Source organism: Nipponia nippon, unplaced genomic scaffold, assembly GCF_047370975.1.
Source record: "Nipponia nippon isolate SJK-2023a ecotype South Korea unplaced genomic scaffold, ASM4737097v1 scaffold_8, whole genome shotgun sequence".
Taxonomy (NCBI): domain Eukaryota; kingdom Metazoa; phylum Chordata; class Aves; order Pelecaniformes; family Threskiornithidae; genus Nipponia; species Nipponia nippon.
In genome coordinates, this window is record NW_028262402.1 from 22,892,579 (window position 1) to 22,905,785 (window position 13,207).

Below are 13,207 nucleotides of genomic sequence, written 5' to 3' on the forward strand. Positions count from 1 at the left end.
GGAAACAAACGTTATGCATTTAGCAGTTTACTTTAAAATGGTTATTACTGCTTGGGAAGGAGATTGTGAAGCTACTATGGATAGCGAGAGGATTAGGTGGAGGCACAGCACTGTTCGAAAGTGTAATGTTTATTAATTGTGAAAAGAAAAAAAATAGGGACTGTATTTTGTGTAAACTCATGCTCTGTTGGCATCATAAAGGCTGTGTTCTGGTCCTTCCTTGACAAAGTGTTGTCTTAACTTTTTTAAACTTATACACATGCACACACATACATGTATATTCTCACTGCGTGTACACATACTGAGAAGGAGAACAAGGATGATCACAAGAAAAAAAACAATGATTCTTCTGCCTGAAAAGAGAAAACTATCGGGAAGAGTATGGTCATTAAAAGCAGAAATAGCTTAGAGAAGGTTAAAAAAATATTCCTTGATCTCATAACCACAGTAATATGAAACTAGAGGTCAAAAATGAAATTACTAGGCATCAAAGAGCCAAATTTTTTTCCACACAAGTTATGGTTTATTCACAAAACTTACTGCCATGAGGATGTTTTAGATACCAGAAGATAAACTGTTGGAATAATAGTGTTTGGATATTTAATAGGAGGTTAGTACTCAAGGATATTGTTAAGCGATAAGTGGTGGAGAGCTAAAGATACAGTAGGGGAAACATCTGCTACTGGACTAGATGGATTTTTAATTTGATTCCAGAATAGCTGATTTTATTTAGCACTGGAAGAAATATGAGTAGAGGAATGGGTAAATGAATATTTGTTTTCAGCTTTCTGTACTATTCATAAGAATGGGGGATAGAGAAGGGGATAGTCTGGGCTTTTTAATTATAACTTGTGGTTTAACCCTGGCCGGCAACTAAGCACCACACAGCTCCTTGCCCCCCCCCCCCCCGCCCCCCGCCCCCGGCATGGGTTGGTCAAGTATAATCATCTGTGAGTCACGTATTCACAATGTTAGCTATGTTTTAATTGGTGACACTTGCTCGTAAAACACCCAGAACCCAAGAGGAATTAGCACTGGGCTGAAAGTACAGAGGCCAATACCTGTGATTTAAACAGTCTCATTCCTGCTAATATTTCTGCACGTTTTTCTATCTGTGATTGCCTGGAGTGTGCTTCCTGCGTTAGAGGACTTACATAACTGATGGACTAATAGGTTGTTCCTTGAGAAGGAGAGAGAATGCTTAAAATGAAATAAGATGTAGAGTTTTTTAACTATAATCTGCTTCATCCTACAGTCTTTTAGAAGTCAGTTATGTCACATGTGCACAATACGTGCATACTGTCAGTGAGATTCAGAACAGTGAGACCATATGTGGAAGACCATATAAATTACCTTGCCAAAGCTGTGGTTCCTGGTTTCTCAGGCTATGCTTTGCCATGTGCCTGTGAAAAGGAGTATGTGGGGCTGCTGGGAGGTGTGCCTAACTTAAGCAGAACATACTCCTAAGATGACCCTTCTGCTCCTGGTACTGAACCTATTCCAGGTATCTGTATATAGTTCTGTATTTTTCTGCTTAAATCCTTGACTCTGAATATGAGTCCATGTTTTTAGATCTGGAAGTCTTTGTGTTAGCTCCTGCTAACGCTGTTGAGAGATGGGTAGGCACTGCTGAGCAGCTCAGAATGGGATCCAGAGCCCCTGGTGTGCTTTCCACCACGATCATTTGGGCAGTATTCTCAGGGTTTCCTCTGTGGGCTGGTTCTCTTAGCAGATGACTTAGGAAGTCTTACCATTTCTCAAGCTGTAAACTTTTCTGTTTATAGTGATGCTGATGTAGCAGAGGTTTTATGTGTTTGTTTACAACATGGCAAATACAGGAAGGATAGCTCTGGTCTCTAAAAGTAGTTTCACCTGACCACCTCAGGTTAGTATGGAACTTCCCATTTACTGTACTGCTGTGGGAATCAGGGGGCTATGTCTTGTCATTCTGTGCACTGTGTCCTCTGAGCACACAAGACCTTTAATAATTTGCCTTCTCAGTTGGAAAGAATCTTTGAAATAAGAGTTTGGTCCTCCATCCTTGTCCTGGCTTTCTACAGCATCTTTACATAATTTGTGCTAATTGTAGTTGTTTTTAAGAATGCTAGAGATAATGGCTGTTCAGCTGCTCCCTAATACAAGCCTAGCCAAAACAGAAAGAAGGCTTTTAAAGGAAGTGGTGGCTTTTGCTCCTATGGCTAGGTTAAGGTTGACAGGAAAGTTTGTCTTTTGAGATACTTTGCTCCAGTCGTGGCCCCAAAATATTCTAATGGCCGGAGCAACGCTAGTCATGGAAAAGAAATCATGGAACGGAAGCTGTGTTGTGTCTCCAGAATACCATTTTGTAGGTGAAAGCACCAAATACAGCACTGTGGGACCAGTAAACTCTGTGTGCTTACCTGTAGTCCGGCAACTGTTGCCCTGCATAGTTTAGAAGTATTTTTCTTCAAGATTACAACATCTTGGGATCTCAAATCCAATCCCCGTAGGACAGTTTGATGTTGTTCGCCTAAATATTTCTCCAGAAGAAATATGTGCACTGCTGTAGGAATCAAAGGATGCATTACTTTAATGATTTTTTTAGTTTGTTCTCTGAATTCTACTCATAATGTTTTTGAAACGTTTACGAGTGATAATAATTCAGGAATAATGGTAGTGTCTTTGATAAACTAATTATCTCAGCAAGGTAGATGATTCAGATTCTTCTTTAAGCTTTTGCAAGCCTTGCAAACTCTAACAGCAATAATAAGACTGGTTGTGCTAAGACGGTCTCTACTAACCCAGAGTAACTAGCATGGGGTGGAAGGATTGGCAAAGCAGCCCATTCCTCCCACTCTCACCTTATGAAATTCAAACTTTTATTTATTGATGCACAGGGACTCTTTTGTTAAGAAATCAGTTTAAGTTTGATGTAAAGTGATACATTACTCAAGCACACATCTGGGTTGTAGAACTCTCCCCAGTGGTATTAGTGAAGTCAGAAGGTTTTCAAAATACAAAGAAATAAATATTTATGGAATAGTAAAAACTTATTCTGCCCAATTATATAGGACATAAGGACAAATAAGTCTCATGGGCATTATTTTAGCTATTGGACTGGTAGTTTGTTTAGATGCTGGGTCGTTAATGTCCCTTGTCTGACAAACTCCGTGAAAATATTTTCCTGCTTGGCTGTGAGTCTAAAGAAGCACGCTACGTGAGGTGGACAGCTGAAGGGAAGAGATCCAAAGGAGCAGCCCCAAGAGCAATTCCCAGGCAAGAGATGATAGTGGCAGCCAGAGTTGTCCACTGCTCCATTGCATGACAGGAGGGAACATGCCGCTGGGTTCCAGAGGCACCTCGCAAGATGCCTCCGGTTTCCTCCACAGCCAGGGGTTTGTTGGGTTACCCTAGTCTACAAGTCCTACTTGAATGGCTTGTGACCTGTGTTGCCGGTCAGGATCTGGCATTCAATTTTGCTTGGCCTACATTTGTGATACAAACAGAAGGTCTTCAGATACGCATTTGTGCAAAGAACCTAGGTCCTCCTTCCCTGGCCATAGCAAATCCTGCTCATTTTCCCTTCTGCCTGAACTGCTGGAAGTTGCAAGGAAGCATGGGCATCCACAGATCAACCATGTCCCTTAGACTTACTTAAGTGTGGGGGCCTCTGCATAAGATACTTAAACTGTAGTTCAGCACTGGCAGTGTTGAATGGCAAAATTACCAAGCTGGCACTGAACGTTCTGTATCATGAATCTGTGTAGAGTTGTCCACGTACAGGCCCCCCACTTCCTCCTACAGGACTTTTTATTCTCGTCATCTTTATAACTTAGATTTTGGCCTATATTCAAAGCAAAACAAAATAAATGTAAATGTCTGCAATCTTCTTTTTCCTTCTGTTTTTAAGGTAAACACGTGACTCTCTCTACTGCTGCCTCTCCATCAAATTCTGGAGTTGTAAACGTGCTTGATCTGGAAGTTTTCATATCTACAAGAACAGACTGAAAATTTTGGCAGCAGTATAGAGCCTTTTGTCCAAAAAGAATAATAATTACTTTTAGATATTGCGTTTACAACTATGATGCAAGGAAGGTAGTTTTGTCTGATGTCCATTTATCTGATGCCATGTTTTCCACGTAAGCAAGTAGAGGGATAAGGATTCCTATAAACAGTATAACTGAAAATGTAGTTCAGATGTTTTACCTGATACCTAACTTTCTTCAATGGTGTATTTGGTGTTTTGGACCTGTTCCCAAAAAACCTGATTAGTAGAAGTGGTATTTAAGTAGTTTTCCAGAGACTGCATGGGGTAGCCTGCTCAGCTGCTCTCTGTCTTCTCTTTCAGTCTGTAAATAGAAGATGCCTTTTCATAGAGGTAGCAATGTGGCAATGGTAAACAAGATTTCTGCAAATAATATTCTACAATTTCTACAAATAATATTTCTGTTTGGTGTCACCCAGGCCAAGATAAGGCTGTTAGTCAAAAGTATTGATTTAATTTGTGTAAAAGTGTGTACATATTACCCAGATCCAGTTTGTAGAACCCTCTCCTAGAAAGTATTTCTGGAGAGCACACTTGCATAATGGAAAGAATTGAATATTTATAGGGATGATCAAGATGTCCTTAGTTTATTATGTAGGAAAAAAGAACGCTAAAGGCTTATGTATCCAGAGGCCTTGCACTGGGGAGTATGCAATCTGTTAGCAAACCAGCTTGGGAAGAAACTTGTCTTTGGATAGGCAGCTTATACCGTTGGAGGCTTTCTTACCTTTTCCTCCAGTTTCTGAGAGACCGCTGCTCCAATCTGATTTGGCAGTTGCTGTATTCCTAGAAGCATTGGCTCAGATGTTCAGTGTCTTGATCATAGACAAATGGGAAGAGATCTGTCTGGGTAATGTACTTCCATTAGGCAAGTGTCATGTACTAAGGAAAGCTTAAATTACGTTTGGATTTGGTTGTAGGCAACCTGATCTTGATTGTGGTGTACCAATTAGTTTATAGAGTGAGTTCAGCTTCGTTAAAAGCTTTGGACATCTAATGCGGTCAGAGCTTGTGCTATTTTTCAGCCAACTTTCTAACCTCAGCAGTTTGGTTTCTTTGTTCCTCTCCCTGAAGTCTATAGACAGGTTGTACATTGAAAACACCAAAAAAAACCCCAAACCAAAACCCACTTGAATGTTTTCTTTCTATAATGAATGTTGTCTTATGCAATATTCATGCAGTAAAAATGATCAAGAAAAAGCATGGTGGAGTAGCAGGGGAGGGTGACTTCAAAGTGGTTTGTGTCCTTCTCTTCTACACTGCGTTGTGAATTAGCCTTTTTGACTCAAATACACAAACGGTGGAAGACCCAAAACTAGATGAAGCATGTCATTCTGTTACACTGAAGCCTGTGTTGGGCTTGATTCACTGTTGCATTACAGGAGGAACTCTAGCATAACTTTGTGGTAATAACATGAGGAGCTGCAGAATCACAACCTATATCAGTTTTAATACTGTTTGCAAAGAATAGGAATATTTGATTTTTATCGCCCTCTCCCCATCAATCTTTTTTTTTTCCTCTCAACAGGATCCACTCTGTGTAGCTATGAACTACAGCCATCAGAATACACTACAGACCCAAGGGCCGCCAAGTTATGTCCTAAATATCCTGTTCCAGAGAGGTAATATTAACATCTTGTCTGATTGGGGATAGAGGGACCAGAGATTTGTTTTGTTCATGACAGTTCTTTAGAAAATATGCAGCACAAATTTATTCTGTCTTACAGGTGGATGTTTTAGTGTATTATTGCCACATGTTTTTAAAAGACGTTTTGAAAGCAGCTTTTAAAGAAAAACCCAAACTATCCACGCATGTGTTACTGAGAGTATTGAGCTGGTATCTTCAAGTTCTCTTCTGTCTCATGTAACTGACGCTGTGCTGAGTATCAGCTGTTTTACTGCCTTTCACCTGATAGCCAGCTGCCTGTCAGCAGTGCAGATCAGAGACAATTATGGAGCACTTTGGATCTTTGAGAGAAAAAAGGATATATTCACACACAGCTCTCTGCAGTGTTCACTTCTTACGCCGTACCTCAGCCAGTCAGATTTAACAAATTGCTTCGTTTTTTATTCCTTCAGTCCCCAAATGACCAATACGAGGATGGTCAAGTACCAAAAAGAGGGCTGTATTTTATAAACAGATTGATTTGAGTTTTATTGTTTAAAATATTTTACTAGGCTGCTTTTTGTGAAGTAGGAGGGGAAAGATTGTAGCTCCAGAAACCCTGCTAGCTATGCTGGCTGGAACTGTCGAGATGAGCATTGCTGAGAAAAGAAGCGATCTGTTTGCTGTTGTGCACACCCTTCTGTCAGTAATTCCACTCACTCAAGAAGAATCATGTTGTGTTTTCTCAAAGTTTAGCTTCTCAAACATATTCAGTAGTGGGTTATAACTGCAGTCTTGCCCTATGCATAGTTTTCTGTTATGGTTTTATTAAATGTTATAATTGTGTCAGTTCTAAAAACTTTGATTTTAAGTCTCTTGTCTGCATGGTAGCCTCTCAAGTGAATAATTCTTTTTTATATTGTAGTGACAATAAGTAGCAGCTGGAATATTAACTTCTTTTTTTTACTTTTCCCCACAGCAGATTAATATTCCATGCAGCTAACCAGCTGTTATAGCTGTAATACAAAAACAAATGAAAACTTCAGTGCCAGCTTGCATACTGAAAAGGCTTGTCAGTCTTAATTTTTGCCAGAATTATATTGACTTTTCTCTCTGTGTGTTCCCATGTCATTCAGTCTGAATGAATATAGCTTAATAAGAAAACAGGAGGATAGAACAGTGTGTCAGAGCTCTAATGACACTGTGTAAATTCCTCACAAAAACTACCTCAAGAGTTGTTTTTGAAAACCTATTGTGTAGGTGGAGTATTTGCCCTTTTTTGTTTGATACGAACAAAATGCTCAATATGTTTGAATATTTTCTGAGATTGAAAAGTCTGAACTGAATGCTCTAAAGCAAAAAAGGCCAATATTGTATCTGTAAACTACTCTGCTTTTCAGATTTTTATAGTTAAATTATTTGAGTAAATTAGTGTAATTTGGAGGGGAAATGGAATCCTGTGGCAACAAACAAATGAAACCCCAACACTCTGTAGGCTGAGGCATTCAGGGAGAACTTACCTAACAAACACTCCTGTTTTCAGATTTGGTCTGTTAGAGGTATGAACCATCATCTGACTCCCATTAGGTCCATGGGATGGAGATAGAGTATGCTGTGAGGACTGTCCCTTGATGTTTTCTGTATGATGACCAGGCTTCTTCATGCCCTTTGGTTGAGGCTCCACCTCTCAATGGACTCTGATCCTCCAGCTTCAAGGCACAATGTCCAACTTTGACACAGCAGTGCAGTCTAGCAATGCAGCCAGCGATACATAAGTCTTCCAGAAACTGTGCTTAGCACATCTCAGCCTCAGTAGAGCATGACTTTGCTGTTTAGGTTTGAAGTGGAGGTCCCTAGAGGAAAACCTATCCAGCTTTTCCCTGCAGTGTTTATCAAACAGTTGTGCCAAGCTATGCCAAGAGGCTGCTCTGTAGAGGTTCCAAGTAGCAGGATGCAGTGGTGCTCCAACAAGGCTCACCACACACAGATTGCTATATATGCCCAGGTGTAGTAGTGAGAGGAAAAAGCTCTCCTCTGAAATCTAGTACTTGAACAATCAGATGGGTTTCTCAACCTCATTTGAATATTGCTTTAAAAATACAGTTTTTAACATCATCATCTTCTGGCTTGAACTTTACTTGCTCTTGTTCATTGTTAAGTATCATGTTGTTATTCTCAGAAACATGTAATTCCATTTCAGTATGTAATATACCAAGTTATAATCAAGAGGCCATATAAAATAGCACAGATCACTGAGAATAGATCTATTATTGTATTTTTTATTAAACAAGACACCTTATCTCACCCACTCATTTAGTCAGAACCACTGAAATAGCAGCAGATCTCAAAAGGTGGATTCTCAGGAGTCCTATTTACTCAAGAAAGCTTGTAGGAACCACTAACCTCATTCTTTTTTTTTTATTAATTAACTTTTCAACAAAATTAGAAATCAATGATTGCACATGAAAACAGATAACTTAAAATGTCTAGTGAAATTGCTGTAGCTTAAGGAACATTAGATGGGTAATGTAAACTCTGGTACACAAACAGCATTTTTTCCTTTGCTGGGATGTATTTTGGAACAGTATTTTAATCCTGTTAGCTTCCCTTTTCAGAATGGGTATTTTCATATTTGGATGCAGGAATGACAGTCTTTTGCCTACTCCCAGCTCAGAATTTGCGCTTCGTTATTGATATTGACAACTTCTAAATGCTCTAGGCTTTCTGCAAGCTGGAGCAGTTAACAACTGAATAAACCTCTCAGATTTCAGCGTTTCCCAGTATTACTGCATATAATGAACTGCAGTACACTGCATATTCCAAAATACGCTATGTTGTAAGAGGCTGAGAGGATACACAGGCCACCTTTTAAATAGGGCAACCATCATTATGGGTTTAGTTTGTTTTTAACAACTGTGACTAATTCACAATTACTTTGCTGTACTTAACTGCGCGCTTCATCACTACCTAAAAGTAGACCATCAATATGAGCATTTCCAAATGCATTTACCTACTCAGCACAGTGAGTTTAAAACCATGTAATTTACAATTGTCAGTCACTGCAAACAAAAACCTAGGATCTATTAATTACCAAGGTATGGCAGGTGATCATAATTTCTCCTGAATTCTGTACAGAATAATTACACACTGATGGTTTTCAGAATCTTGTATTTTTTTCCCCAAAAAACAATGCATAGAACGGATGTGCCTAAGGCAGCTGGTTTACTCACTACATGTTTAAAATGGCAGTTAGAATTTCGGAAGTGCCTGGGCTTAACAAATAGTTATTGAGAACAGAAAATTGCTGGTTTATAGGTCGTTGCTGAAATGGGGAAACTGCAAAAGGTTATGTGCATTGCTGCTACAGTCCACTGAAATCTTTTAAGTAAGGAAGATTGAGGAGGGTGAAAAAAATTCAGAGGTTAGAAGAAAAGACTGACGTAATACAAAATACATTTCTTTCATTGGATACAATTACAGGAAGGAACATGTAATTCATGGAACATGTGTCTGAGGTGTAATTGGGAAGATTGATCAAAAGATGTAATAGGCCACTTTGAGATCTGACATAGTTTATGAGCAAGAAAGGCAGCTACTTAATGGGAAACATTCAGCAAACAAAATTGCCGACTTTTAAAGTGAAGTTTTTGCTCTCTTGTATCTTCCTCTGATGGACTTGATAACAGGTTCTGCTGAGCATTCTGCAAAGTTTAATGCATAACATCAATATTTTGGGGGAGGATGCTTCCAAAACAGTTCAGGAAAAATGAAACAATAGAGGCATCTTTGCATGTCTTGCAAAGAATGTAAGTGCATAATTTTAACAAAGTTAATGGAAGTAAACACTGTGATTGTAATCTTCAATACGAGAGCAAGCTTAGTATGGGGAAGGACTAAGAATAAATACATTGGGTTTGCTTGGCAGCAGTTGTTAAGTGCTGATGTGTTTTAGCATAACATGTATGCTTGCAAGAAGAGTATTGTCATTCTGGGATTTCTTTTGCTGCAAATATGGTCCAGTGTTCCATTCTAACACCAGTGAAAAGCATTGTTTCAGCTGCTGGTTCACCACCTGACGCTTGAATGAGAGATGTTTAAGCAGAAATAGGAACATGTATTTTCTGAGCCTTGCTGTTTAAGGGTGGGAGGGTAATAATTTCCTATTGGACTGTGCACTCCAGCCTCACAGGGTTACTTGTAAGAACTGCTTCACTTCCCATTATGATCATCCTCATTCCAGCAGCACTTGTGCATTCAACACATGGTTTCTGGTTATGATGTTATGAGGGTGGAGTGGATGCATCTATTCACCTTTCATTTGTGTGTTGATGTGGCATTTATATTAAGTAGGAGTAATTTTTTTTTCTGATTTTTTTTTCTTGTGTCACCAGTGCACCTATTCCATTCTTCCATCGCTGTGCTCCTGTGAACATTTCCTGCTATGCCAAGTTTGCAGAGGCCCTGATCACCTTTGTCAGTGACAGTAGTGTCTTACACAGGCTGATTAGTGGAGTTATGACCAGCAAAGAGATTATAATGGGACTTTGCTTGTTATCACTAGGTAATTGTTTTTCTCATTACTAGCTATTTCTTAGTACTGCATTAGGAGATTGTTAACACCCTCTAACCACAATATGAGCAAAAAAATGTATGATAGCAATGAGCCCTTAGAAAATGGTTAAGAATGCTTTTTTAAAATGTTATTTGACAGCTGGATAACTTATTCAGAAGCAAGACACATATGCATTCCTGTTTTTTCTCCTCTTCCACTGATAATGAGATATAGATGATGTGTGGCAGTTGATTAGCCAACATTATTTTTGGTGTAGTTAACAGAGCAACCCCACTATCTTAATTTTTATTATTATATTCACCTTTCCCATTTCTAATATTCATCTTCTGCTAACCCAAGTCCAAATAAACCCTTTCCAAATAAAAATGAAAAGGTGAGAAGTGCACAATAGCACACTCTTCTACAATGTAAGGGGTCTAGTTTGTTTCATTTAACATACTTGTGCAGGGATATGAGAACTTTCAGAGGGAAAACAAGGAAGTTAGGTGCCCATTTGTTATATTGTATGTTACCCCCTTCTTCCCCTTCCCCCAAAGTTAAAAACATAAGGCCTTTGAAAATCTCAGCCTTATCTGAAGAGCTGTAAATTCCCAGTAGTATAGAGGTGCTGAATCGTTTCTACAGTTGTGAGATGCCTCTGGTCTATGCAGTGACACATTGCACTAGACTGAAGTGCTGCTTTAACAAATTCTTGTGAGTTAAGGTGGAATGCTACTCACCCACATAAATTACTTTCCTAATGAGTTTATTTTACTCCTACCACCTATAAAATCTGAAATCCTAAAATGGGAAGCTCTAGATACTATCCATGTATATGAGCAGCGTGTGGTTTAGAAGGAAACACTGCAAAGCTGTACCAGATAAAGAATTCCTCTGTTTTCAGTCTGCCTTTGTGGTTTTTTAAAAAAACCAAACCAAACCAAACAAAAAACCCATGAAAGACCATGGAGTATCTTTTCAACTATAACTGGAAAGCTGTTTATTCTTCTATCTTGACAGCTGCAGTGTTTGATAATAATGGTAGAAAGACTGTTTTGAATTTGAAAGCTAGTGGTTGATTAGCAGTGCTACTGTTCATTTAGAGTCAGAAGTTAGTACAGAGTTTTACATACAGTTAATTTAAAAAATATTTTTCATACCTTCTTAGTTAAACAGAATTTATTTATTTTTAAACAATGGGTAAGATTGTGTGATTCAGAAAGCCAAGTTCCCGTGGTTTTCATGTAACTGCTGCACACAAATAAGTACATGCAAAAATATGTGCATGCACTTACACACACCACTCACTAAATCTTAGTTGGCTCAGATTGTAGAGGGCTTTTTAACACACGGTTCCTGAATGGTAGTGGAACTATATGAACAAACCTTGTTAAAGAACTCATTTTCAATGTTGGAAATAAAGTAGTAATTTTTTTACTTTTTTATGTCATGACATTTTGGAATGTCACATTGTCTGCACTTGTTTGACAAGTGTATTTGAGTGCAGATTCTGCTCTGGTCCTCAGGAGGTGTGCTCATGTTACCAGACTCGGAGTACTATCATGTCTTGCTGTCTGTTTTGTCACTGTCTAAACACATCCCTGTCTGTATGTACGCATTATGTCTTGTATTTAATGTACCATGTAAATGTACTTATGCTGTCTTTGTTGTAATCAGCGGTATCAAAGCAGAAGGTGTAGAGGTGCCTAATTTCCTTAACTATCTGTGCAGTGAGTTTGTAAGCCTCAGAAGATAAATCTGTCAAAATTCTGTTAGAAGGCAGTTGTCTTAGTGCAGTGGGAGAATTAGGAAGGCTATTTCTACTTGAAATAATTGCTCTACTTATTTTATTTGTCTTCTTTTGCAGTGTTGTCCATGATTTTGATGGTTATAATCAGGTACATTTCAAGAGTACTTGTCTGGATTTTAACAATTCTTGTCATTCTGGGATCACTTGGTAAGTCTTGTTTGTCTCCCAGTTTCTGAGTGTGCAGTTCTAATCTTTGTGCTCCGTGTCCTCAGGCCAACTACATCCTGCACAGGTCTTGGACCATGCTTTTCCCTTTAGCTTTCCTTTGAATCCCTTGCAACACAAATGTCAAAAATCCCACCTTTGTAATTGCAGTCCTCTCCCAGAGAGTATGTTGCTCCTTAGAGATTTGTGGCACTCTCTGCTTGGCTGGCAAGCTTCTTGTCAGCTTATTGCACTAGAGCCCACATAGGCAATACAGGATATTCCTCACAGCACTTGTAGCACAGCCCTAAATGTTGCCTACTTGTTAACCCACCTTCCAAACATGTGAGCAAGACAGCTAGTCTGGGTGTGTCTGATGGCATACCCACCTGCTCAAGCGTGCTGGAATCAAAGGGCAGCTATTGTTTATGCAGCCTCAGGGGGACCCTTAGGATGTAGATGTGTCCATATGACATTGATAGGTTCATCTTCAGTCCTCCCGGTAGCTCTGTAGGTATATCTAACATCTGTTCTTGAGGAGAGGAAGCAAAGGTTCTTCTGAGCATTTCTAATCAAATCCTTGTATTTCCATATGATTCAAAGTCCTGCACGACCTGCGTCATGTATGAAATGCAACCAGCCATGCCATCTTGGGAATGGCTGAAGATTGTCTCATCCAAAATGATTTAGCTTGCATTAAGACAGCCTTGCTTTATCACATTAACTTTTACATTTGTAAAACTGAAGTTTTCTATTACTGATACTCAGTAGCAAAGCCAGAATGTATGGGCAGATGACTGTAGGGGAGGAACGAAAATAGAATAATTAAATTAGGAAGTACTAGCAATTTAATTCTTGCAATGCACGACTGCAAGGGATGAAAAAAATCATCAGACCATCTATGTCTTTTCAGGATGACTTGGTTTTTCTGCTTACTGTTCACAGGATATCTGACCACAGAAAAGGGAAAAAATTAGATATTTTTTTTCATTTATATTCCCTTTAGAAGCTGAGCAACTGTTAAGTGAAAGTGTTGAATGACTTATTGCCATCTGTTATTATGTTCTAAAA

The 13,207-nt window shown here is 38.9% G+C and overlaps 1 protein-coding gene across 2 annotated transcripts in view; it reads left to right on the forward strand.

Moving 5' to 3' along the window:
* SLC44A1 (solute carrier family 44 member 1) overlaps window positions 1-13,207 on the forward strand; it is a 65,530-nt gene that overhangs the window by 34,942 nt on the left and 17,381 nt on the right. For both annotated transcript variants that reach the window (XM_087742066.1, XM_087742065.1), the window contains exons 5-7: window positions 5,553-5,646; window positions 10,022-10,191; window positions 12,050-12,139. In XM_087742066.1, the coding sequence (XP_087598192.1) occupies window positions 5,553-5,646; window positions 10,022-10,191; window positions 12,050-12,139 (354 nt within the window). The remainder of the gene's footprint in view (window positions 1-5,552; window positions 5,647-10,021; window positions 10,192-12,049; window positions 12,140-13,207) is intronic.